At 38.6% G+C, this 26655-nt stretch overlaps 2 protein-coding genes and 1 pseudogene across 3 annotated transcripts; 1 reads left to right on the forward strand and 2 right to left on the reverse strand.

Moving 5' to 3' along the window:
* Positions 1–347: 347 nt before the first annotated feature.
* Positions 348–8571, reverse strand: LOC109437674 (antizyme inhibitor 1 pseudogene; annotated as a pseudogene). The gene is made up of 2 exons (XR_012493264.2): positions 6843–8571; positions 348–2859 (listed from the first exon to the last, which is right to left on the reverse strand). The product of XR_012493264.2 is annotated as an antizyme inhibitor 1 pseudogene (transcript).
* AKAP14 (A-kinase anchoring protein 14) lies at positions 3964–10078 on the forward strand. Its single transcript, XM_019717031.3, has 5 exons — positions 3964–4120; positions 4204–4295; positions 8471–8650; positions 9382–9434; positions 9977–10078. The coding sequence occupies exons 1-5, from the start codon at positions 3964–3966 to the stop codon at positions 10059–10061; spliced, it is 567 nt and encodes a 188-aa protein (XP_019572590.3). The 3' UTR covers positions 10062–10078.
* Positions 10079–11635: 1557 nt separating this feature from the next.
* On the reverse strand, positions 11636–26565 carry NKAP (NFKB activating protein). Its single transcript, XM_019717042.2, has 9 exons — positions 26040–26565; positions 23789–23869; positions 20051–20121; positions 19611–19751; positions 17840–17903; positions 16572–16681; positions 16399–16474; positions 15270–15419; positions 11636–13600 (listed from the first exon to the last, which is right to left on the reverse strand). Exons 1-9 carry the CDS (start codon positions 26423–26425, stop codon positions 13426–13428), a joined length of 1254 nt encoding a protein of 417 aa, XP_019572601.1. The 5' UTR covers positions 26426–26565; the 3' UTR covers positions 11636–13425.
* Positions 26566–26655: the final 90 nt, after the last annotated feature.

Genomic DNA, 26655 nt, shown 5'->3' on the forward strand with positions numbered 1-26655 from the left:
TTTTGCAATTATTTTTAACCTTTCAAACCGCATTTACTTTGCACCAAGCTAATATCTTGACCTCACTCTCCTCCCTTCAGCCTGGCCTCCCCATTGTGTGGAACCTCCTGGAAGACAGAGGGCATGGGAGAGCCCATTGATGAAGTCCAATTAAGTCAGCCTTCTAGGGTAGACAGCAGGGGAGATGGGGGAGACTGGATCCAGAAGAGCCCATGAAAGGTAGCCAGTGCACAATCTCAAAGGGCTGTGGTGCGAGTGTTTTTTTGTTTGTTTGTTTTTTAAATCTACACAAAATTTTATTGCAATCAGACAAGGGTTACATTAGGCCAAATACAACAAATACTATGAAGCAATTTTACATTTATTAAACTACAGTTCAAAGCACAAATTTACACATTCTAAATACACTAGACATATCAAATGAAGTCACATTGGTCTTCCACTGACATTTGATATATCTGGGTGAAAGACATTAATTTTACAGGACTTTTAAACATGAATCCTTAGTATAAAAACTGTGTACTTGTATGTAAACGATTTAATGGGGAACCCAATTAATGGGCTTCCATCGCCACTAAGTCATCTATTTTGTTGCATATTTTATTTTAAACGCTTAAGGGGTGGGACAACTTATTAAGTTTAAATTTGGATACATTATCTAAATCTCCCAATTACCCCCAATGAATTATAGATGAAAGCTGATTTTGTCTTGTTCCAAATAGCTATTACTAATAGTTTGCTTCAGATAATTAACAGAATAAGATTGTTCAAATTTTTCCCACACTGGAATGTAGACCAGACAAGCATAACCTGCAACTTCAGATCTAAAGAAGCATTAATGCCTGTTTAAGCTTCAGTGGAAAATCTTTCTCCTTGGCTCAGCTGAATGCAAGAAGGCACAAAGAAGAAGTTCTTCATCATTGTGTCTGAAGTAATTCCAGCATCTTGCATCTCATACCAATCATTGAATGACATTATGTAGTAAATAGCTGGACTCTGAAAATCATTAAAAGCAGATGGTTCATGGAAAGAATCTGCTCCCATGTTATCAAAGATAAACCAATCTCCCACATTCAGCTCAGGAAGAAGACAGTTTTCCACAATTTGATCAAGCTCATCACAGGATGGATCCCAAAGGCTGCTTGTAAACAGAGGCTCATCTTCCTTGTATTTCTTGTGAACCTCTGGAATGGCATTTAAGTCCTCAGACAGTTTACTTGCAAAAGAACCATAAACACCATCAGTCATATAATATACAAAGGCTGGTTCATCACTTCTGTTTTTTCTACTCCAGAGGAAAATCGATCATTTTCAACAACTTTCTTTGCAATGATATTAACTGCAAGTGTAAATGCAGAAGACACGTAATAACTTCCAGGTTCTCAAATTATCTTAATGACAGATCCTTCAGGAAAATAGACATCCAACAAAGGGCTGATAATATAATTAACCTTTTCCAACTGAAACTCAGTTCCTGTGAAAACCTCCACCAATGTCTAACACCTTCATTGTGAAGCCAAATTCTCCAGCCACATCAAACACACGTCGAGCATCAGAGCATGAACATATACTTCAGATTCTTTGCAAGCACTTGAAATATGAAATTTAACTCCAATAATTTGGACATCAAGTTCCTTTGCACATTTCAAAACATGCCTACAGTTCTTCAGGGTAGTGCCAAACTTCATGTTACCCTCTTTGCCTCCAATATTATCTTCTGTTGCAATATGTAGCAAGACCTTGGCATTTGGATGATTATGTGCAATTTTCTTCAGTTCTACTTCACTATCACATGTCATCATGTTCACTCCAACTTTTGCTGCATACTTTATCTGTGACACTTGCTTGCAAGGACTTATATAAGTGATGTTTTCTGGATATACACCCAATTATTGCACTAAAATCATTTCAGTTTTACTGGAACAAGCAAATCCAGTTCCAAGAGCTGTCAAAATCTCAAGTACAGCTGGAGTGGAGTTGCACTTGACCATGTCGAATGGCTTTATCTGAGCCACTACATTCCGCCATTGGCTGTGTTTCTTCACAATCTTTCCAAGATCTCCCACAAAAAATGCATTTTCCCCTGTCGGTATGTTCATAAACATAGTTATCAATAACATTTCCAAGGTTTGTTTCTTCATCCAACAGGCCAATGAAGTAGTTTTTATCGTCAATAAATCCTTTCATCTCAGCTGTGTTCCACAAAGCCGAAAGTCATAAACCAGGAAAAATGAGATGGGCCACCAAGCCTTATGTCTGGGTCCTTAGAATATGCAACAAACTGCTACAAAGGCTTCTATAGTTGATTGTACTTCAGAAGAAATTGATACATCTCTCAAATAATCAATCACAAGATAATTCTGGCAGCAACAGCCCACTTGACACCAGGCTGGATGAATGTGAGTCTTGGATTTCTGAAGTGAAGACCTCCATGGACAAGTTAGGAGATGGAACTAACTTGTCATCAGCTAGGTTCCCAAGGTGGCTCAGCGTTGAAGTCGAACTGCTCTCTATACAGCACTTCTAGGCCCTCTCGGTAGTTGTATACTTGGTCAGCAAGTTCGTCGTGAGATAACTGCCCAAAGAGTTGGGTAAAGCGTCTTCTCTTTTTCGGCGGAAGTTTTAAAGAGGGATGCGGTTACCTTGAGCAGAAATACCCAAGGTGGCCTGGGCCATAAGCTGCAGGGACAACATGGGGGGGAGGGAAAGCGTGGCACCGACACCAGCTGTGTAGCAGTGGCTGCCGCGGGCGGGCGGCTGAATAGAGAAATAGACCAGTGCGGATATAAGAAGGCAAGGACTGGGTGGGGACCGAGGGTTCGGCCTCGTCACACTGCAGTGCAGAAGAGCGAGAAAAGACTGAAAAGAAGCAGAGAAAGCGAAAAAAGGGAAACACTGCAGCTGAGCGAAGATCCAGAGAGTGTCTGTGGTGAGAGTTAAATGAAATCAGGCACATTAAACATCCCCAAACTGGGAGTTGCTCTTTATAGAAAAATAAATAATAGTTCCCTTTGGGAAGAGATATCCACTTTCCTGCAGCTACTTCAAGGCAAGGATTGCCTGCAAGGAATTTATGTGTTAGACACACAATGGGATTTATAGATGATGTAATACAGAATTGTACACCTGAAATCTATGTAATTTTACTAACAATTGTCACCCCAATAAATTTAATAAAATAAAATTAAAAAAAAAAAAAAAAAAAAAGAAGTAAATGACTTCTCATAAGTGAAGAGACTTAAGTATAGCAGGGAAATGGAATCCACGACTGTGGGGACAGAGCCAAGAGTGCAGTTTCCAGGCTCTCGGACTCACGTGGAAAGGTGCTCACTCGGGTAGTAAATGGCCATCAACTGTGATTGGATGGCCATCAGCTGTGGCTAGATGGCTGTCAGCTGTATGTAACCAGTGAGCCATTGGCCACTAATATAACTGCCGTGTCTACGCTAGCAGAAAAATGGGAGCTAGCAAGAAGATGGTGGCTGAGCTAGCAAGAGCGGATTGCAGTTAGCACGGTGGATTGCAGCTAGCAAGTGGGGTTGGTTGGCAGAGAGTAGTGGTTGTGGATAGTGTGGCTCCTGCCTCCCGTGTCTCCAACCCAGCCACCAGTGAGACTATAGTGGTATGACTCCCCTATCTATAGCTCTGTGGGTGTTCCGTTTTGGCCTCACCATGTCCTGCGTTCTTGTGTGGGGAGCGGGAGCAGAGACCCCGCAGGCCACCCTGCATGGCAACGACTCAAAGGAAAAATGGAAAAAAGTAGATCCCAGCAGCCAGGCACAAAGGGTAAACAGAGAGGCCTCACTCCTACCCAAACGTCTAATCACCTCCCTAGAAGAAACAACTGTTTCCTGACTCTTGTGATTCTTCAAGAGATAGTCTGTACTTTTAGGAGTATGTACATGTGTGCACACACAGGTGCAAAAGTTAACCTCTTGAGTTTCTTTTTCCAGGCAAAAGAAAATGCGTAAGACTAAAACTGTCAGATTTCGGGAGACAATAGATGTGTATATAAGTCCTTCAAGCCAGATGACGGACACAGAAGACGACAGCAATGTGACTGAACTTGCTCTAGATTTAGCGAAGAGGGCCATCTCCGCTGCTGTTAAGACTGTGAAAGGTAGTAATGTGGGAGCCTAAAGGACTGTCTTGTTACATAACATCAACTACCAGGCAACTAACAAATTCACGTCTTGTTTGCAGAAGATAAATACACCATCAAAAACATCAACTGGATCACACATGGTGAATTCACAGCAGAAAGGGGCCGTAGACAAATTGAAGAGTTTGTTTTGGTAAGTTAGTTGACCACTCCAGTTTGGTGTACAAGGGCAAATAACAATAAAAAGGCTCTAGTTTGATGAAAAGTTTGAAGTCCAGAAACCCTAGGAGATGATATCAAAGGCAAATAGAGCAAGTAAACATTGTCCCCATCTGACTTCCAAAATCAATGTGTGATAGTCTTTGAAGGTGAAAAGCACAATTGTATTTTCCAGTGTTCGTATTATCATAACTGAACATTTCCCTAGAAATGTCTTATATTTCCAGTTGAACATTTTGCTCATGCTGGTGCATTAAATGTGGGGCCCAGTGGCCTGAGGTACCAGTTGCTTCTCCCAAACAAGAATTCACCATCGCCAACTTTAGAACATTCCTATTAACAGGGGATGTGCAGGATCGAAAGTCATTTTCATGTAGCTTTGGGATGTATTGCCTGCAGTCAGATGCATATGCCCGTGAATTCCTTTTTTTTTTCCTCCTGTGCCTGGCTCTGACCCACTCGTGTGGCTTATCTTGGCAGCTCTGGTGAAAAGGCCCTGGGTTGCTTTGCATAACTGGTGGGTACATGAAGAATGATTGAAATTCCCACTCATTGTACTTCCCCAGATGAGAGACCAGTTGAAATTGGTGGAGGCAAACCTCCACCCCTGGGAGACTTTTCCTGCTGTCTCTGTTCCTCTGGCTAGCCCATCAAAGCTCACAGCCCTAAGGGCCCTAGGCAGCCCCGGTCAGGTTGGAATGAGGAAAGGTCAGGGATTTTTGGCTTCACACCCTACATCTGTGATCCAGAGAGCACAACTCACTGTTGCCATTTGGAAGGGTATCTAGAGTGTAATAAAGATGAATGGTGCAAAGTACTAGTTACTCTTGGGCTTTATTGCTCCAGAGCATGTTTCCATTTGGGGTTGGGTAAAGGACCCTACAAGATGCACCCAAGGATCCTGAATTGGCCTGGAATGGGACAAAGAGATGGGAAATTTTGACCTTTGGAAAGTCCACTGCTCACTCTGAGTAAAAGACAAAAGTCCTGACAATGGCTTACAAGGCCCGACGTGATCTGAGTGTCCTCCCTCCCAACTTAATGCCCAGATACCATCACCTACTACCTTCTCCCTTTTTACCTTCCTCACTCCAGCCACACTTGTCTCCTTGCTGTTCAACTGCCATGCATGTCCCCATCTCAGGGCCTTTGCACTTGCTGTTCCCTCTGCCTGGAACACTTTCCCCTGAGATATTCTCATGGTTCATGCCTCACCTCTCTTCAGATCTTTGTTAAGATTACACCTGCTTATTGAGGCCTTTCCTAGCCATGTCATCTAAAATTGTGAACCTCTGTCTTTCTCTTATTTTTTTTTTAGCACTTAGTTCTACCTAAGATACTAGATTTTACTTATTTACACCATTGCTTTTCTTTCACTACCGTATCATATGAGGGCAAAGACTTTTGTTTCTCTGTCCCTAGCCCCTAGAAAGGTGAGGTACACATACGTACTCTATAAATAAGTGTTAAATACATGAACAGATTTATTCTCTTCATACCAGTATTTCTTCACAGATGAAGAGCTTACCTACTTTGTAGGGCTGTTGCACAGGTAGAGACAATTAGAAACTAGAAGGTGACTGAAAAGCTAAAAGCTCGATACTTAAAATTCCTGACATCCAATCACCCTGTTCCCAGCCCCACTAATGTAGCGAGCCCTAGAAGTGAAGTCTACCATCTAAGTGCCAGGCGTTTCTGATAGATAACTTTCTCAAGCTTAGTGCAGATTTCCCAGAATCCACCATATACCAGGGGATGGCAAATTCGGAGTTATCATTCACTAAGCATTGCTATGTGCCAAGCACTGCTGAGCACTTCGTGTGCATCACCTCATTTAATTCTCATAACAAACCTGAGTGTAGGTATATTAGTGTACTCCTTTTACAATTGAGGAATCTTGAGGCTCAGAGAACTTGGGCAATATGTTCAAAGTCTTTCTGTTTAAGCAGCAAAATGAAGTTTTGATCATAGGTCTGTCTGATATACTTTTTCCCCATAGTAGGAAAAGGAGTTTTTGATGATAAAAATCATGCAGAGTTTTACTAGCAATAAAAAATGGAAATTCAAAAGATTTTAAGGTATTACAATGTGAATAAGAATGATTAATCTGATGTCAAAAGGCTTGTGTGTTTGCGGAGAGGGAATAGGTACACTTAAACATTGCCAACGGGCATTATAATTGGTTTATTCTCTTGAGAAATGCAATCTGGCAACAAGAATGTATAAATAATTTCTTTATAAGAGAAAAACTGGAAAATCCCCAATGCCTAACACACAGTTAAAATTTTTTTTAAATAGAATGAATAATTATTTTATTATGAAGGTCACTGCATTAAAAACACTGAAAGAAAATCCAATGGCTATTTAAATTGGTGGGTATGGCATCGTTCTCCAGTTAAAATTTTTATAAGTACAAAGTATCATTATAAAAAACCCCAGTTAGCAAAAATACAAAGTAGAAAATGAAAGTTATTCCTTCACTCCCACAATACCCAGATGTACTCCCTCAAAGGTTACTTACCATCGATAACAGTTTTGTGAATATACTTCCAGGTGCCTGTTGATTTTGAGTATCCAACATATGTAATGGGCTAAGCCATCCATAGTAGAGTAGCACAATGAGACACTGTTTCCTAGAAGCGAGTATATGAAGCAGTGTTATGCAAAAATTACAAAACACAAGGATAATACACACTCACTGGAACTACATATAAGTCAGCTGCTTGCACAATGATAAAAATGGGAAGAAACTGGCTTGATGGAGATAGTTGAATTTGATGTGCCTAAGGCTGCCTTAGTTCACAAAAGAGAAAAAAAAACCCACTAAGACACCAAGTTGAGTGGAAGAAAATCTTAGAACTAAGGCATCTGGTGGGGTAGAGAGAGAGCTGAGCTGGCTGCTAAGGAGCCCTGGGTCCCTGTCCCAGCTGTTGTGTTGGACTGTCCTTACCCACTTGTAGGTCCTTGTACTCTCATCTGTAAAGTAAGGGGCTTCATGAGATGATCTCTAGGGACCATTCCAGTGCTACAGAGTCTGTGATTATGTGACAGAGTAAACATTAGGGCTGAAAAAATACATCAAATAGTATAGAAAGGTTTGGAAAAAAAGGCATGCTTCTATGGGCGTCAAGCGGTTGACTATTGGACTTCATTAAAAAAAATGATGATCTCTGTAGGAAGACAGTCCCTGATCTCAAGGAATCCAGAGTCTGGTGCTCCTCTCTGGCTGACTGAAACAGGCATTTGGGTAGAAGCTTGAAATAAAGTAAGCTGAGGCAGAAGGCCAGTTTACTTGCTTTTTTTTTTTTTTTTTTTAAAGGAGGTCTTGAAATCTTTTTACTATCTCTTCCCACACTCCCTCCACACATCACTGGGATTGTTAGACAATCCCACTTTCTTCCTTCTGCAGACCTTCATCTTAATTCAGGATCTTTCTGATTTGGAAGCTTCATGTACTCTAATAGCCAGCCCAAGGGGGCGGGTGGTTGAATGGAACTTGTTAAACACCCATAGAGTTCAAGGCCCTGTGCTAAGAATCAGGCCTGCATTAGGACTTCCATGGACCCTAGGTGCTGGGGATATTTGTGCTTTGGAGGTGCAGACAGCAATTCCAGGTATGTGGATGATCCTTTCGCCGACTCATCCTTTTCTGACCTTATTTTATATACGCCCTATAGCTGCAATGAAGTTAATCTGATTTTCAAAAACAGCTCGTGAAATCAGCCTCATTCCTTTCCAGTCACACCTTTAGGTCTCCCAGAATGGAGTGAGCAGACCACATGTTCTGATCACTTTCTAACTATTTTCCAATTAACCAAACCTGCCTCCCAGGTAAGGGTCTGGAAGGAGGTGAGTGTGTATGTATGTGTAGTGTGGATTTACACACCCACATCTGAGCATGTGCCTCTACGGTCCACAGCCCAATTTCAAGTGATGTTTGCATTAGTCACTCATTTCATTTCACCTCCACCTTTTCTGTCCTGCACTGATCATTAGGAGTTGAATCCCAATCAAAAATGTTAGCAATGGACCCCAAAAGCAGGGCTGTAAACCCAACTGTTATGTGCTGCTTTTATCTAGAGGACTTGAATAGAAGCAAGAAGTCTGCTTGTCTTCCTCTGTGGGCTCTTTCTTTTTTCTATGAAACAGACCTGGGAATATCAAGACCACTGGGTGCACTACACAAAGTTGATAGAGACGAAAGACATGGTTCACAGCTTCTACTACATCTACTCAGTACGCTGGAGCATCCCAACTGCCAACATACCCATGGCACTAGGCTCTGCCTCTGCCTACTTCACTATCAAGGTCAACAAAAACAAACCTCTGGTAAGCTCCTCCTTTTCTGCCATTTCCATTGATGAGACTTCAATGAGAATGGAGACTTCTCTTGTTGAGATCATTGATGACCTCCTTTGTGAAACTTAGTAGTCATATTTCTGTCCTCATCCTGCTCAGCTCATCTGCAGCACTTGCCATAGCTGATCACTCCCTCCTCCATGAAACATTCCATTTAGCTTCTAGAACAACATACTTTTCTGGTTTTCCTCCTGCCTCACTGACCATTCCTTCTCAGTCTCTGCTGGTTTTTCCTCCTCCCACCAACCTCTTCATATTGTAATGTCCCAAAACACAGGCCTTGCACCTCTTCTCTATACTCACTGGCTTTAAATGCCACCTCTAGCTTGTGGTTCCCAAATTGGTATCTCCAGCCCAGACCTCTGCACTTAGATGTTTAAAGTTCTGCTGCTTTAAAAATGTTTTTGAACTTTGTTCATCTGTATTATTTCATTCTGATGCCATTCCTAAGAGGTGGATACTGGAACATGTAAAGAAGGTAAATGATTTACTCAAGCTCCTGACTTGTTTCCAATACCATGGCGATTCTTAACGTATTTGTTGCCAAAAAGATCATTTGGAGAATAGAGATTTGAAGTGACAAAGAACTACCACCTACACATTCCCAATTCACAAGGAAGATGAATTCTAGAAATTTAAGAGTACACATATGGACAAGTGTATGACTGATCAAGGCTGACAATTGTCCTTTTCTCTCTTAGGATGCACCAATTGATGTCTCTTACATCTTTGAGGGCCAGTCATTAGTTCACAGGTAATAAACATTTGGAGACTTATTTAAAAAGGGTGGTAGAAAAAGATCATCATACTCCAGGAATCCAACAGGCCCACAGCCACAGATAATTCATGTAATGGTCACTTTTCTCTTTTGGACTACCTACCCCATTAGGATTGGCTGAAAGTAAGATTCTGCCATTGTTCTAGAAAATTGTTTTTTTTTCTTTCCTTTTTTTTTTTCAGCGATTAGAAACTCGAGGATTAATTACTGAAGTAGAATGGGGGCAAAGTGGGCCATGTCTATTGTTTCTATGGGAAAATTCACAATTACATGGAATTACCTCAGGTATAATAATCCCTTTTATTTGTGTAGCAGCTTTCTTAAAGAGTCTTTACATATAAGCTCATTAATTCTTTTATTGATTGGGTTTAAGGAATAGAGACAGACTTCACTCCCCCACCCCCAAAAGAGTTTTTGCTCACCAGGAATGTAACAGAGTAAACAGGGGATCAATCTCTGGCTCAACGTTTTGTTTTCTTTTAAAAACTTTTGGTGTATTTGTTTTTCTTTCTCTGCAGACCAGGAATGACTTACTTTCGAGAAAAATGGCTGTGGGACCTTATTGAGGCCAAACATATTTTAATGGAGTCAATTCCCTTCTAATTCAACAGTGTCTGATTCTTACAGAATGTTTTAGGATTGAATTTCTAATCAGAATGTATTAAAAATACAGTATTCTCCATCAAACCACAGAATATTTATTGAATAAACTTGTGGCACACAATCCAGCTGTATTTTTTGCATTCATTTTCCATTTGGCAACTTCCATCATGCTACCAGAGTAACCAGTAAGTTGTTTTCTATTTTCTAAAAGATTTTTCCCATCACTATCTGCATCACTCGGAGTCTTACAGGTATAGAAGCTGAGTTTAGAGAGTTGCTAAAATTCAGACCAACCTGTCAGACCAACTGAAACTGGTACTTGGCTGCTTGTTTCCTCATTTGAGCCTAAGTCTCCAGCCCAGACACACCTCTTTATGTGGGGAACAGAAAAATGGCAACAGTTCTATGGCTCATAATATAACCAGGCTGAAGGGTTTCTCTACTCACAGACCCATTCATTTACTGCAAGTGAAGCCTCATTGTTAAACAATACATTCTGAAACTTTGAAACCGGGCATACTGCCTGCCACAATGCAGCACCACGACCATGATGGCAGCAGGGTGGCTTGAGGACAGGGGGCAATGAAACTGGGAAGGCTCAGTCGCCACCCTTGCTTATTTCTTGTCTTCTTCCCATCCTCACACCAGATTATCATTTGTTCCTACCATCCCTTTTAGGCTGTCTTGCCTGGCTGCAGTTTTAAAATACCAAAGACAGAATTACATTACGAGTGATTATGCACAGGTACATCAGAATACATATTTACATAGACAAGCGCTGGAAGGGAGCACAGAATCCTAAAGACAATTGATGTGGTAAGACTGTGGGTAATTTTCTTCTTTTACTTACTTTTTATTTATTTTTCTCCCGTTCTTCCACCTCCCCCCGACTCCTGTTCAAACTGTTGTTTCTCAGTCTAGTCGTGTAGGACACAGCTCCCTGGCCCATGCTGGTATTATGAGCCTTGCACTCCCCCCGGCTGAGGCAGTCGGTCACTAGTCGCTGGTCAGCCGCTCACAGCCACTCACCGCAGCCCACCGCAGCACACAGCAGCTCATGATGGTTGTAGCAGCACAGTAGTCAGCCTCCCGCAGCTCACGCCAACCTCTGGCTGCTCATGGCAGCGCAGCTCCAGGGAGAGCTGTTGTTCACAATCTTAGCTGTAGAGGGCGCAGCTCACTGGCCCATGTGGGAATTGAACTGGGGACCTCTGTGTTAGGGGCACCCTGCTCCAACCACCTGAGCAACTGGGCTGGCCCTTTTCTTCTTCTTTTAACTGTTACATTTATTCAATAAATAAAAAAGGAGGGAATATTTTAGAGCAACAGGCGAGGGGGTGGGAAACTAGGAAAGTCTCCTTGGAGAACAAAAACTATAGTATTTCAAATACAGTAACTCTATTAGACTTATAGCTCAAGTGACTAAACACAGTTTGAAGCAGTAATTCTCACGTGCTGAAAATAAAATGCATTTAGCCCTTTTATCCTTCCTTCCTCTTTCCCAAAGAATATGCTACTGAAGCTGTTCTTGGCAGATCTTTCCTGAACAAACCCTGATGAAAGACATGGTAAAGTTCTGAAATAAATTAATTTATTTTCTTCCATTTATTCAATAAGCATTTGTTAAGTATCTACTCTGTGGAGGAGACAGGAAAATCCAATGAAAATCCACAATATTTATATATCACAAAATTGTTGCATTTGAACTACCTTGCCTACTGAAAATAAGAGAGCAAACTCATTCAGTCTCTAGGAGCCAGTAACAAAAAATGTTCTTAGAGAACAATTTTTTAAATGGGGATTGTAAATTTAGGTTTTATTACACAGGGAATAGATGGATTACAACTCATAAATTTGGGACCCACTTTCCTTTTAACTTTTGGAAACAATAGATTCTTTAAGGCTAGGCAGCAATGATGATACACAGAAATCACTTCAAATACAGGGGTCATAAATGTTGCTACATGCCAACTGGCGGTTTAGTTCATTAATTGTGGGTGAAAGGCATTTTCCTAGAACATGTGCTAAATGGTAAAACTTCTGATCTATGCTTTGAAATCTGACTGCCTTATTTTAAAACACTGAACAACACCACTTTAAACTATTCTAAGGAGAAAGGAGAGGGCATTTTATAACAGCAGAGTCAGTTTCTCCATCAGCCAGGTAATTTAAATTTATTCTAGGCACATAATAATAATAATGCAGCTCAAAATAACCTTAACAAAAACAACCGAAACTTCCACTATCTCCTCCCCCTTCACTTTTGTGACCTAACAACTAAAATTGAACAAAATAAGGGAAGGAAAAAGATTGTGATCTCATAGTCCCAGAATTTTCCATTTCTCCCAAACTTAAAAGTGAATAGTAGCCATAAAGTGATACAGTGAGGGGGTTCTGTACAAAGTTAAAGATTAAACTGAATGACAGATGTAAAAAATAAACTGAAAAGTTTAACAACATTTAAAATGAAGCCTGCTTATTACATAAAGGACAGACAAAAAAGTTTAATATCATTTTAGCTTCATCCTTATGCAACAACTAAAACAATGATTCACTATATTTTTCCCTATTAAACTCCTGACCACAGTTGACTCCCATTCATTTCTAGTACTCAAATTATAATCTAAGCACATCTTAGATGGAAATAAAAACATCGGCACAATAGACTTCCCAATATGTTATATTTGAAAAAAACATCTTAAAGTAACCAACCTATTAAGAATTTTTAAAACTAATGTTCACATTTTCAATTCAACAAGTCTGTGGGTTAGTTTGCTTTTTGGTTTGTTTTTTGGTTTTGGGGTAGAGGCAGGAACTAAAATTAAAATACATTATTTCCAGGGCAGACTATATATTGTATAATACAAGTCAATCATCAAATTCCAGATTTGCTTTTGTCAGCAGTGACTTCATTTTGTTAACAAAACTGGCCTCCTGTATTTATCTATCAAGTCCACTTATAACACATTCAAAATAGAGGAATAAGAATTTCCCACAAGTTCACTTGGTGTTGGGGGTGGGGCCGTCATATAAAGCTAAGAGTAGCATTGTCCCATGGTGTGAGAGTTAAGATTCTCATCTCATTGACCCTTTCTTTCAATGTCACCTCCCCCAATACAGTAGGATTTCATTCATAATTTGGATTTTTAAACCAGAAAATTTTATGGTCAATCCAAAATAACCCAAAGAACTTGCTAAAATTATATCAATAAGCAGCTTTTTATTGAAGGACTGAAACAAATAGAAGGCACAGTAGCACTGTAAAACTTTTCCAGATCATAGCAATAATCTTTTTGTATGTATATATGGAAACCAGACTTTCTTTTTTGTTGTTATAAATATCTGCTGAACAATCCGAAAATCCTTATTTGTCATCCTTCCCTTTAGTTTTTCTGTATACCATCTCTCGAAAACTGGCCAGAATCTTGTTTTCTCTCTTTCGTCTCTCTTCTTGGTTAAAGGATGCAAGAGCCCTCTTCTCATCAGCACTATAGATCTGGTTCTCTTTTCGCAGTCGTACAGCCTCCATTCGGCGATGCCTGGAGATAATTTTATTTGTGGTTTAATTTCTCAGTAATTATTCTCACAGTACTTCCACACTAATCCTTTCTTAATATACAGTGGTCCACTTAAAAAGCTGACCAATAGACATTATTTTTGTAATGGGTTCAATTTTCAAAAGATCATTCATTTTATCTGCCAATGTATCCTTTGATTCATTTCTAGCATTCAAATAATGATCTGATGTTTTGTCAACATTGTGAATGTTGTTAATTTCAAATACTAATAGCAGAAGTCTAGTTCTGCTGTTTCCAGTAAATGAGAAACAGGCAAATTATTAAACTTCCTAGGTGATATGTGCAATCTCACACCTGGTAGGGCAAATCTCATCTTCCTGCTCTTCTTCTTCAGAAGTAACTTGGCTATTCTTGGCCCTCCAGTCTAACATATCAGTTTTAGAACCATCTTATTAAGTTTTATGAAAAAAACTGCTGTGATTTTGATTGGAACTGTACTGAATCTACAGATCAATTCAGGAAGAACTGATAACTTACGATATTGCCTTTCGATCTGTGAACATGGTCTCTTTCCATTTATTTAGGTCTTCTTTGACGCCTCTTAATGTTTTATAGTTTTCCCTGTACAGGTCCTGGACATCTTTTCAAATTTATTCCTAAGTCCTTCATATTCTTTGATACTGTTATAAATGTTTTGTTTTTATTTAATTACATTTTCTAGGTGTTTGTTGCTGATGCATAGAAATGCAATTGGTTTTTGTGTATTAACCTTATATCCAACAACTTGTTAAACCCTCCTATTATTTATGATTTATCGGAAGATTCTTTAGGATTTTCTATGTAAACAATCATATTATTCACAAAACATGAAGTGTTATAGCCTCCTTTCCATTCTTTATGCCTCTAATTTCTTTTTCTTATCTTACTGTACTGGTCCTCACATATAATGTTTTCAAATGTTGGTTTTCAGAATTCCAAGATTCTGGAGGTGCTTCAGGGGTTCTGCAAATATTTGCCTCCAATTTTATTTTAAAATATTTATCTACTTTTAAAAGTCTATAGTTTTTAAAAATCCAAAATTCAGTTTGATCTTGGTACAGATGCCCTAATTCACTCTCCTTGTTCTTCCTGGTACTTTGCTCTCTCTTCCCTACTTTTATATTCATTTCCCCATGCTGAACCTGATGTCTGCTCTTCAGAGTCCAGAGAGAACTGGAGAGTCCATGTTCTCTGAGTCCACAGATAATGAGAGGCAAACTCAGAAATCAGGAAACATTATCTTATGAAAATGCTTTCCAAGCTGGTTCCACGGTGTAATGGTCAGTACTCTGGACTCTGAAAATGCTTTCCTAACTACCAGAATGCCATATTCCTCAGGGGCAGTGATAAATAGCTGATTTTAACTATATCCTTCAGAGGATAAACTATCTGTGCCAAAATACAAAATAAGAAAGGACTCTGGAAAGACTGATTCTTTGATATAGCTGAGTCTGAGGCTGAGTTGCATACATAGTTGGAATTTTAGACAAACACATTTAAACCAATAAAACCAATATTAAAACAATACTTATACTCTACTTTTCATTAGGAGTGGTCACTTAATGAAAGTCCATCACTAAATATAAATCTGGTAGCGAGAAAGAAGGAAATTATCTAACCACAGAAAATGACTTCAATGCCAAGAACATACCTGCTACCACTCATTACGTAACCTGAGCATTCAAATGATGCAATTTCTTCACTTGTCAAGCCAATTTCACCTCTTCGTGGGATACGCTTTCCAGCTTTTACATATTCGGCCATAGCTGCACCTTCACCAGGTAACAGAGCATGGCCATAGCTACAAAGTAATTCAGAATTCAGAAAAGGTTCATTTTAAAAGGCTCAACATCTAAAGAAAGCACAAAAATTTATTTACTCTCAGAAAACAGTAGGAATAACAGTTGCTGGATGGCAGCATGCTGGGAAGCCCAATATGAATCACTTTAATTTAATTAGTGAACAACTCACTGTGACGTTTATGACTAACCCATAAATGCAGAGATACTTTGGAAGAACAAAAGAACTGATGTTAGTAAATATAGACTCATGTTTTACAGTTATGGATCAATTTGTCCCTACAGGCACTGCCTTTACTGCCTCTGCTTTCAGTGAATTTCTTTTCCCTTTTTCACTTAAAAAAATATACAAATAACGTTATTTCACATACTTTTTAGACTTATAACCAATAGCAACACTATACAGTAACAGTTATCTATTAATTTTCATTCAAGGGGACTTTCAAAACTTTACCACTCCTTCATTCAATTTATTGACTGCTTCTTAAATACCTATTAAACTCAAAGTTGTAATACAAAATAATCTCTATTCTTGTGGAATTTACATTATTAATAAGGATATAACAGCAATAAAATGTAGAATATATAATACATTACACAAAAGAAACAGGAAATGCTGTGAGGACTAAAGGATTAAAGAGGGGTAGGAATTGCACCAACTTGTACAGGGAAGGTATTGGGAATCAGCAAATGCACCTCCTTTTGAAAAGAGCTTTGAAGGATGGTAAGGATTTTAAAAGGAAGAAATTGAGGGTAGTGAAGAAAACAGGGCTGGGAAAAGGGAAGGCAAATTGGGGGAAGAAATAAGGTAAACAGGGCACGATGTGGGAAAGTGCACAGTAAACACAGGGAAGTTTTAGTTCAGCTCAGTTGGAACCTGGGGTATAAATTAGGGAGCAGAGTGAGACAAGCTTGGAAAGATAAGTTAGGGACATACTTTTGGGAAGGTATTTTAGTTATTGTAAGTTAACTGTTACTTACTTCAAAGGTTTATCATCTTGAGAGGCAAGTGTTTTTGGAGCCTCTGGGCCAATTAAATCTGAGGGTTCTTCAGGCTCTGCATGAAAGATGTTCAGAAACACATTCACATCTTGACTAATCAGTTAACTTAGTGTTTTATCTGTTCTGAATCAAAGTCTATCAGAAGAACCTACTTGATCGATCCTTCCAGGGATTCTCCAGAAACTCTTCTTGGGAATCTTTAGAGCTTGAATCACTGTAATCTTTTCTGTTCTTCTTAGACTTCTTTTTCTTGTATTTCTTCCTGTAATGATTACAATTTGATATAAATTGACTTAATATTCCCATGTTAAAGGGCATATTATTTTTTTAAGGCTGTGAAAGACTGATTAAAATGATTTGGATTCTCAGCTTATTCAAACTTGTTAGAGAAAAAAGTTTAATTAAAAAAATCTTCTAACTTGTTTAACCAAATCAGGTTTCACTATAAAAAAGATCCCTAAAAGATAACAGAAATAAAACAGTTTTAAAGACAGCTCTTACTAATTTGAACATCAATTTTAAGTGTAATGAATTAGAAAAACATCAAACATGTATGAATACTTGGGTTCATAATGATACAAAAATAACCCAACTCATTATTTTGAAAACTCATAAAACAGATAATAAGCAATTATCCTGCCTTTCCTATACAAACTGTACTTCAGTGTAACAAATAGCTGATGAGCGTAGGTTTCTCTTATAGAATTATTCTACCTTAATAAATGAAGAAAGCAAGCCAGAATTAGACTATCACCATTTTGCATCCCTAATGAAATAAGGGACCTAGGCAATGACCATTGGTGACTGTTAATATGAGCAAAAGACACAATCAGACATTATCTGCCTATGAAGTATTCCTGCCAAAAACTCAAATCTGAATCTCATCAAGACTAGACGTAATTATCAATCTATAGGAAATACAGAGAATATGTTAAAAGGACACCATAAAAATACAATCAGCAAAATCCATACTGCAGGAAACTCTACAGGACGAACGACTTGGTTTCTTCAATAAATAAATTGCAAGAAGAAAAAGAGAAGGGGAATGTATTGATTTAGAGGTGTAAGAGACATATCAACCAATTGCAATTTATAGACATTATTTGGATCCTGACTTGAATAAACTTCACAAAACTGCTGAAAATTGAGAAATTATTGTTAAATATTTTAGGTATGATAATAGTATTGTAGTTATATATATATATTTTTAAAAGAATGCCTATCTTTTAGAGAAACATGCTGGTTTATGGATGAAATGATATCTGGGATTGGTTTCAAAATAGTGGGGGGCAGTGGAGACTGCCCGAGTTGGTAACTGTTCAAGCTGGGTGATGGTTACATGGGGGATCATTTTACTATTTTATGTAATTTTATATATAGTTGAACTTTTCTGTAATAAAAATTGAAGAAAAAAACTGACGATCTGCGTTTCTTCTTCTTTTCCTTTTTCTTGGCTTTCTTTGCTCTCCTTTTTGTATCTTCGTCTACAAATTAAAGCACATTATAATTAAAAAAATTAACTCTAAACCCCAATACTTTTGAGTAAATATCTTGTTGCTGTTCTATTTGTCATTACACAGAAATTCATTCATTCAAACATTTATTGCTAATTCTCAGGAAATATGCTAGGCACTGGGACATATAAATTAAAGTCACACTATGTATTTGTGATACAGGATATTATTATTAATTTTACTGCATAAGATAATAGTATTGCGATTAAGTAGGAAAATGTCATTTTTTAGAGATGTACACAGAAATATTTAGGGTGGCAGTGTGATACTTGTAATTTACTTTGACTATCTCAGCAAAAAAATCATATTTGAGGCATATATGTCAAAATACTAACAATTGTTAAAATCTAGGTAATATGTATATGGTATTATACAATTCTCTTTATTTTTCTGAGCCCTTGAATATTTTCATGATAAAAAAGGGGGAAAAAACCCCTATGTGTGTTTGGGGGGATGCTTTCCAGGAGCTCAGTCTAATGGAAGAGACAAAGGTAGAGAGATAAATAGAATCCAGAGTGATGGGGGAAGTCTGGGGTGCTCTGGACCTATAGAGGAGTCTCAAAATCAGGCTGATTTGGGGAGGGTGGTTGAGGAATGATTGACCAGGCAAAGGTGACTCTGAAGCTAGTTCTTTTTAAAATCAGTTTTATTACAAAAGTCATGCATGCCTATTGTTGAAACGAATAAGCCAAGCCGAATGCAGGGAGAGACCGACATTACAAGCAGACGGATTCTCAGTGTCAAGTAACAAAATCAAGAGAAAGAACATGGAATATTGAGGAGACAGAAGGTAGTTCTCAGGCTACACAGGATGCTATGAGAGAAAGTGACAGGGTATATTTGATTCGAGCAGGATCAATCAGGGTCTGAACTTTACCCTGAAGGCTATGCAAAGCTACTGAATGATTTTAAGTAGGGGACTGACATGCTCAGATTTGTGCTTTAACAAAGTTCAGTCTCCATTTCGATAAATAAACCTTTCTTTACTAAAAAAAAAAAAAAAAAAGAGTTCAGTCTTCTAGCCGTGAGGAAGAAAAGTGACAGTGGGAATGACATCAGAAGAAGGGGTGCCTTTGTGTAATGTGTTCTCAGAGGAGGCACCCTCTGTCAATCATCAGCCAGGAGAGGGCACAAAAAGGTTGCTTTTTGTGATGTGCCACCCCACAGGGGTGTCATCCTTAAACCAGCTGCCAGCCTGAAAGGGGTCCTTTGTAGTATGCCTTTTTGAAAACTGCACAAAGGTGTCCACTGAGTTTGAGAATTACACAAAAGAGCTGCTCTACTGGGCTGATGCAGCCCTGTACCGCTTGGTTTGGCACCACATATCTTGCAGCCCAACCCTGACTTGGTTCAGTGCCACATGCCTTGTACAACTACATACAACCAATCTGGAGTCACATTGCTTAGGTTCAAATCCCAACTGTGTGACCTTGAAGGTGGTACTTATAATGTGCTCTGTGTCTCCCTTTCTCCATCTCTAAGACGTATCCTATAGTTACTGTGTGGATTAAAAAGCAATAATGAATATCAAGCACTTAGCAGAGTGCCCGGCACAAAGTCAGTAAGTGTTCAAAAACTTTTGACTATTATTGTTGTTTTTAAGAACCTACTTCTGAAATAAGCTTTAAGAAAACTAGTTTTGAAGTAAAGCTTGGAGAATGATGTTGACTTTCTTACCACTGGAGTCTGTTTCGGAATCAGAGTCACTGTCACTATCGTCAGAATACTTCTTGTGTTTTCTTTTAGATGATTTTTTCTTCCTCCTTTTCTTGGACCTTTCTTTTGAATGACTAGATTTCTTCTTCTTCTTCTTTTCTTCTACATAAAATAAAAACAAAAAACTAAGTTGTAAAGACATTTCTGAGTATCAATTTTATTGTATTTGAAATACTGAAAAGGAATACATGATAGACAATTTGAATAAAAGCAAAGTCTAATGTTCAACTATTTATAAACTTATTTTTTTAACATCTCAATAAAAAAAGCTCTGTATTTAAAAATACCTCCTGGGGGTGGCTGGTTAGCTCAGTAGGTTGGAGCCTGGTGTTGATAACACCAGTTGCCAGTTCAATCCTCACATGGGCTACTGTGAGCTGCGCCCCCCCTTAAAAAAATACCTTCTGAAGTAGAAGCTGAAGTGGTGCTTTTCTTTGGCTCTTCATCTTCTACTGGTGTATGTTCATCAGAGCTGAATTTAAAGAAGATGGTTGTAAGAATCAGAAAAGGGATGAAATATGGACCACAGGGTACAAAAACACATTTTCAGTAACAAATGATTGTCGAAGAACCATTAAAAGCAGGCACTGGACTGCTTTTCTAACAGTACAGCTCAAGGAGTTACCACCTTCATAATAATATAATGATCATTTACACTTGCATAATGCTTTAGAGCTTACAAAGTACTATTCAAACTGAAATAAACAGCTAAGATTTATATTTTCAGAAGAAAGCACAGGGCAAAAGTAAGGATACGGGAACCGTAAGGAAAGATGAAAGAAACTGGAGAAGTCTGAGGGAAGATGTCACAATTTTATTCTATGTGTGTAAAGGACATATGGCAGAGCAGCAACTTTCTGTATCCCCAAAACAAGAAGAACCTCACACACTACAATATAAACAGATCTCATTCTGTTGTAGAAAATTCTGAAAATGAGTATTATAAGAGTTGTATAGTAGTTTAGAAAAGGAATCCTTATATCATATTATCTTTTCCTCTGGAGATCACATCCAGAATAATTTAGGTATCACCTAGAAAATTAATTTTAGGGTTCCTTCCAACTCTAATTCTTTGAGTTCAGATTTTTCAAGCATTTTCCAAAGGTATTTATAAGAACAAGTTTCAGATAATAATGCTTTATCACTCTGTCACAAATTACAAGTTTACCTGACAAGCTTACTGTTTCAACTCAACCTAAAGTAGACACAGAAACAGAGGCGAGGGAAGAAGCAGCTTATGAATAGCATCAAAGAGAAAAAAAATAAGGAAAATGAAAAAGGATTAAGCCTTCAGATACTATTTGATACAGGAAAACTAAACAAAACCCTATTAGTATATTCATTATTCAAAAATTCCTTTGCAAACAGAATAGAGAGCTCAGAAAGAAATGTACACATACATAGTCAATTAATTTACAAGAAAGGAGGCCAGAATATACAATGGGGAAAGGACAGTCTATTCAACAAATGGTGCTGGGAAAACTGGACAGCCACATGTGAAAGAATGAAAATGGATCACTTTCTTACACTATACATAAAAGTAACTCAAAATGGATGAAAGACTTGAATGTAAGACCTGAAACCACAAAAATAGAAGAAAACATAGGTGGTAAGCTCCTTAGCATCAGTCTTGGTGATAATTTTTCTGACGACACTGAATGCAAAGCAACAAAAGCAAAAATAAACAAACGGAACTACATCAAACTGAAAGGTTCTGCACAGCAAAGGAAACCATCAACAAAATGAAAAGGCAACCTACTGAATAGAAGAAAAATTTGCAAATCATACATCTGATCAATTAATATCCAAAATATATAAAGAACTCATACAACTCAATAACAAAAAAACAAACAATCCAATTAAAAAATAGGCAGATGATCTGAAAAGACATTTTTCCAAAGAAGACATAGAGATAGTCAACAGGTACATGAAAAGATGGGCAACATCAGTAATCATCAGGGAAATGCAAATCAAAACAACAATAAGATGTCACCTCACACCTGTCAGAATGGCTATTATCAAAAGGACAAGAAATAACATGTGTTGGCAAGGATGTGAAGGCAACCCTTGTGCACTGCTGGTGGGAATGTAAATTGGTGCAGCCACTGTAGAAAACAGTATGGAGGTTCCACAAAAAATTAAAAATAGAACCACCATATATGATCCAGCAATTCTACTTCTGGGTTTTTATCAGAAGAAAACAAAAACACTAACTTGAAAAGATAATTTGCACTCCCATGTTCACTATAGCATTATTTACAATAGGCAAGATATGAAAACAACCTAAGTGTCTACCGACAGATTGAATGGATATAGAAAATGTGGCATATATATATATATATCTCCAAAAATATATATATCTACCATTTTAAGAAAGGAAAAAACTGAATTAATTGCAATACTCAATATATACCAATAACAAAAGATGAATACAAGTCACGTTTGAGTTCTGCAATTACAAGAGGTGCTCAAAGTAGTTACCATCAGTGTCCAGATACTTCTGATTATGGTGAACTACTATTTGAGCACAGATAACATCTCTTAAAATATGTATACATTTTTTTGGCAGCCCCCCCCCCCGTGTATGTATGTGTGTGTATATGAGTGTGTATTTATGTACACTGATGGTAACCACTTTGAGTACTTCTTGTAATTGCAGAAGTGAAACGTGCCTTGTGTTCATATTTTGTTATCAGTATATATTGAATATTATAATTTTAATAGTCTTTTTTAAAATAAATTTTATTGGGGAATATTGGGGAACAGTGTATTTCTCCAAGGTCCATCAGCTCCAAGTCGTTGTCCTTCAATCTAGTTGTGGAGGGCGCAGCTCAGCTCCAAGTCCGTGGCTCTTTTCAATCTTAGTTGCAGGGGGCGCAGTCCACCATCCCATGTGGGAATTGAACCGGCAAACTTGGTGAGAGCTCGCGCTCTAGTCAACTGAGCCATCCGGCTGCCCCTCCGGCAGCTCAGCGACAGCTCGTTTTCAATCTAGTTGTGGAGGGAGCAGCTCACTGGCCCATGTGGGAATCGAACCAGCAACCTTGTTGTTAAGAGCTCACGCTCTAACCAACTGAGCCATCCAGCTACCCCTTTAATACAGTTTATTCCTTTCTTAAAATGTGTATACAATTTTTTGGCACTGTGTGTGTGTGTGTGTGTGTGTGTGTGTGTGTGTGTGTGTGTATGTGTGGTGTATCAACAGAATACTATTCAGCCATACAAAGAAGGAAATCTTGCCATTAGCAACAACATGGATGGACCTTGAGGGCATTATGCCAAGTGAGTGAAAGAAGTCAGACAGAGAAAGACAAATACTATATGATCTCACTTAAAAACAAGTTCATAGACACAGAGAACAGAGAATAGATTGGTGGTTACCAGAGGCAGGGGTTGGCGGGGGGGGGGGGGGCAGGTGTCGGTAAAATAGGTGAAGGTAGACAGTTACAAAAGGGTCAAAGATACAAAATTCCAGTCATAAAATAAATAAGTCATGGGGACGTAATGTACAGCGCAGTGGCTATAGTTAATACTGTATTGCATATTTGGAAGTTGCTGAGAGTAAATCTTTAAAGTTCTCATTACAACAAAAAAAATTCCATAAGTATGTATAGTGACAGATGTTAGACTTATTGTGGTGATCATTTTGCAATATATGCAAATATCAAATCATTAATGTTGTACACCTGAAACTAATATAATGTTGAACGTCAATTATACCTCAAAAAGTCTTTTTGTAATGCTAACATCTGACATGCAATCTGCTACTGGATTGAGAACAAATAATTAGAAATAATATAAATGTAATTAATACTGAACATTTCTATGCATAGGAAATTAGTACCTCATGAATTACAATTTAAAGAGAACAATTAGCACGCTAAAATCCACTAGCAGCATGTTTTAATCCTTAGGTATGTTCAATGTTTTTAAAACTTAAGGGGTAGAATAGCATAAATCACAAGAAAAAAGAAAAATGTGAGGTATATTTAAAAGTTCTTAACAAAAATGTTGACAACAGGCTCTGCATTTAAACAAATGTTACATTTAATATATATATATACATATATATGTATATGTGTGTGTGTGTGTGTGTATATATATATATATATATATATATATATATTTCAATCACTTACTCTGGCTCTGGATTCTTTGGAGAAAGTCCCCATACTTCAGGAGCTCCCAATTCACCAATCCTCTCTCTCTCACTTAATCTCCTAGAAGATATAGGCATGTAAATTAAAACTCCATGACTAAATTGTTTCCTAAATACATAATCAAATTCAAAGGGGTCCAGTTAAGTCCTATTTTCCCTTTACATTTTGAACTGTAAATTAACAAAAAGTTGACTTAAATGTAAACTCAACACTTACAGTTTGATGTTTTGATAGTACTATCAAATGGTACAGACTACAGACAGCCTGAGAGGCTGGGCCAGAAATGCAGCCTGGGAGATTATCAAGTGCATCCTTTCCGCCACATGCATGACATAGCTCCTAACTGTTCATTTAATCTTCTGCAACATTTGACAGAAACAGTTTTACATTTGAAAATAACTTTATTTGTTCACACACATTTATGAAAGTAAAGAGAAGTCTTTACTTTTGATTTGGTCAAACCTTCCATTTGCAGAAACTCAGGAGTTAATGTAGAAAAGGAGTACATCATTATGTACTCTTGGAGGACACAAAATCTTTTTTTCTTGTTTTATATTTGTGATTTCTTCTCTTAATTTTTGCTATTACTCATAAACAAACAAAACACAAAAATTAAGACTCAATTCCTCAATGTTTAGCTGCTTGTGACTCCCATTTTTTAAAGCCCTTACAAAATAAATATGATTGTTTGAATAAACTATTTTTTACTTTTTTTATTCAGGGGAAGAGATATTATAACCATGCAGTTAGACTCGTGTTTTCCACTTGAAGAAACGGTCGAAAAAGGGACATACTTATAACTGAACTGGGACTATTATGCATACTGGGGGAAGTATGCCTGACAGGCTGTAAAGAACAAGCAGTCAAGTTCTCATCACCTGACTTCATCTGTACTCTTAAGACAAATAATTTATCTTCTAAACGTACAAATGCAAATTTCATCCAAGAATTTCCAACATCTTTTGGTGAGGATTGTCTAGTAAGAAGCTGGTTGCTTTTTAATTGACAGCCTGGGGTAAGTTTCTGAAAATTTTAATTGGCGAGGTAGGTCTCCAACCTAACTCAAGACCATTTTTACTGTTTCTGTTCCTATGCAGGAAAACATAATAGCTAACACTTAAGGACTATTTGTTATGTTCCAGGCACTAAATCATTACAACTCTAAAGGCAGTCGTGCTAATTTTATCCCCTTTTAAATGGTGAAGAAATAAAGCTCAGAGAGGTTACGTAATTTGCTCAAGGTCACACAACTATTAAGTAGCAAAGCAGGGCTGCAAACTCAGGCAGTATGATTCTAGAACCTGTCTTCTTCATTACTATGCTATATGACTTCCCACTCCCTGAAGAAAACGATTCATGGGACATTTCCCTGATGTTGGAACCTAACCTTAATGCCTGAAATACTTTTACATTTCTTGTTTATTAACACATAGTGTATGTAAAGCACTTAGTACAGTGCCTGACACATAATTGAACACTCATAAGCATTAGGTATTAAGACTTATATGGTAATAATTATAACACTTTTTCTTTCTTATTCTTAAACTACCCATTTTTCATTCAAATACTCTCATTAGAGATCTGATCTCACCCTGACTTTATTTTTCATGGTCTAGATTGAGACCACTTAACAAAACCTTTGTCAACATAGCCTAATATAGTTTAGCAGATCCCTTTTCCTACACTCATTCAATTATCTTGTCTCAGAGGTTTTTCTCCTCTCCAATTTAAAACCCTAAATCTCAACCCTTCTCAACTCGCTACAAAACATTTCCACTTGCATATCCTGTTATCATCTCAAACCTGTGTGATCATTCAACAAGCAATGGTTGTGTGCCCACCAAGTGCTAAGCATTGTGAATTTTGTGATCGATAAAACAGGGGTCCTTTCCGTGAGATCAGTCTAGTGGTGAATAAAAACATGCTTACGAATGATAACCACACAACCAAGTAGATGCTATATAATTCCGGTAGGCCATCTCCGCTACAAGCTAGGAGGCAGAAAAGAGTAGCAGGAGACCAGAGCACTGTAATAAAGGGGCCCGAGGATGAGTGAAAACCTAGGGAAGAAAAAAAGAGAATAAGGCGTTGTAGTGGGTGGACTGAAGGGATGAAAATGGGCGCAAGGCAGGCAGAAACAGCGAAATGCGAATAGTCAGTAGCGGGATGATAAATCAGACTTGGAAGGCAGGTGGGGTCGTGCACGAGAAGGTGCGTCCATCTCACTCACTTCTGCCGCAGGCTCTCCTCCCTTTCTTTATCCAGGAGGCTGGGCCAAGGCTTGTCGCTCCCATAGGGGCGTGAGTAGCCGCCATAATAGGCGGACGAGGAGGCAGAAGCGAAGGGGGTGCCCCGCGTCGCAGAGGGCCGCTCTCGAGAGCGTGACCGCGAGCGAGAGCGGTAAGACTGGTTTCGGGAGCCTTGGCTGAGGCCACTCGGCTGATGACTGAGGCCATTCCGATCCCCCGACCGAGAGCAAGAGTGCGAGCGAGAGCGGCGTCCCCGCGGGGAGCGAGCGGATTTGCTGGGCTTAGGGCTCTTCGAGGAACTGCGACGCTTCCCCCTGAAGCCCGAGGCCTCCCTCTCTGGGCTGCGCGAACCAGACACCGGAGCCATCAGTGCCGCTAGGTCCCGGAAACCGGGGAGAAGAGGACGCTCTCGCGAGCTTGGGAGGATCTCGGTTGCCTTGGCTCCCAGAACAAGCCAACTACGCCACAACTAGAGCCCAAAGAAACCTTGGAAACAGTTCCGGGTACGACGGCAAATACTTTCCCCGGCCTTAAGTAGTCTTGCCAGTGGGACATGATGTGTGTATGGGCATAAAGAAGCCGGTGGGGCAACCGGGT

Source organism: Rhinolophus sinicus, chromosome 18, assembly GCF_057876585.1.
Source record: "Rhinolophus sinicus isolate RSI-liver-muscle chromosome 18, RSI-T2T, whole genome shotgun sequence".
In the NCBI taxonomy this organism is placed as follows: domain Eukaryota; kingdom Metazoa; phylum Chordata; class Mammalia; order Chiroptera; family Rhinolophidae; genus Rhinolophus; species Rhinolophus sinicus.

Coding starts and splice junctions, on each gene's coding strand:
- AKAP14 (XM_019717031.3), top strand. CDS start 3,964: ATGCGTAAGACTAAAACTGTCAGATTTCGGGAGACAATAGATGTGTAT. Junction 4,296..8,470: donor AAATTGAAGAGTTTGTTTTG/GTAAGTTAGTTG, acceptor TCTATGAAACAG/ACCTGGGAATATCAAGACCA. Junction 8,651..9,381: donor TCAACAAAAACAAACCTCTG/GTAAGCTCCTCC, acceptor TTTCTCTCTTAG/GATGCACCAATTGATGTCTC.
- NKAP (XM_019717042.2), bottom strand. CDS start 26,425: ATGGCTCCGGTGTCTGGTTCGCGCAGCCCAGAGAGGGAGGCCTCGGGC. Junction 20,122..23,788: donor CCAAAGAATCCAGAGCCAGA/GTAAGTGATTGA, acceptor CTTTAAATTCAG/CTCTGATGAACATACACCAG. Junction 16,475..16,571: donor TCCCTGGAAGGATCGATCAA/GTAGGTTCTTCT, acceptor TCTTTCATGCAG/AGCCTGAAGAACCCTCAGAT.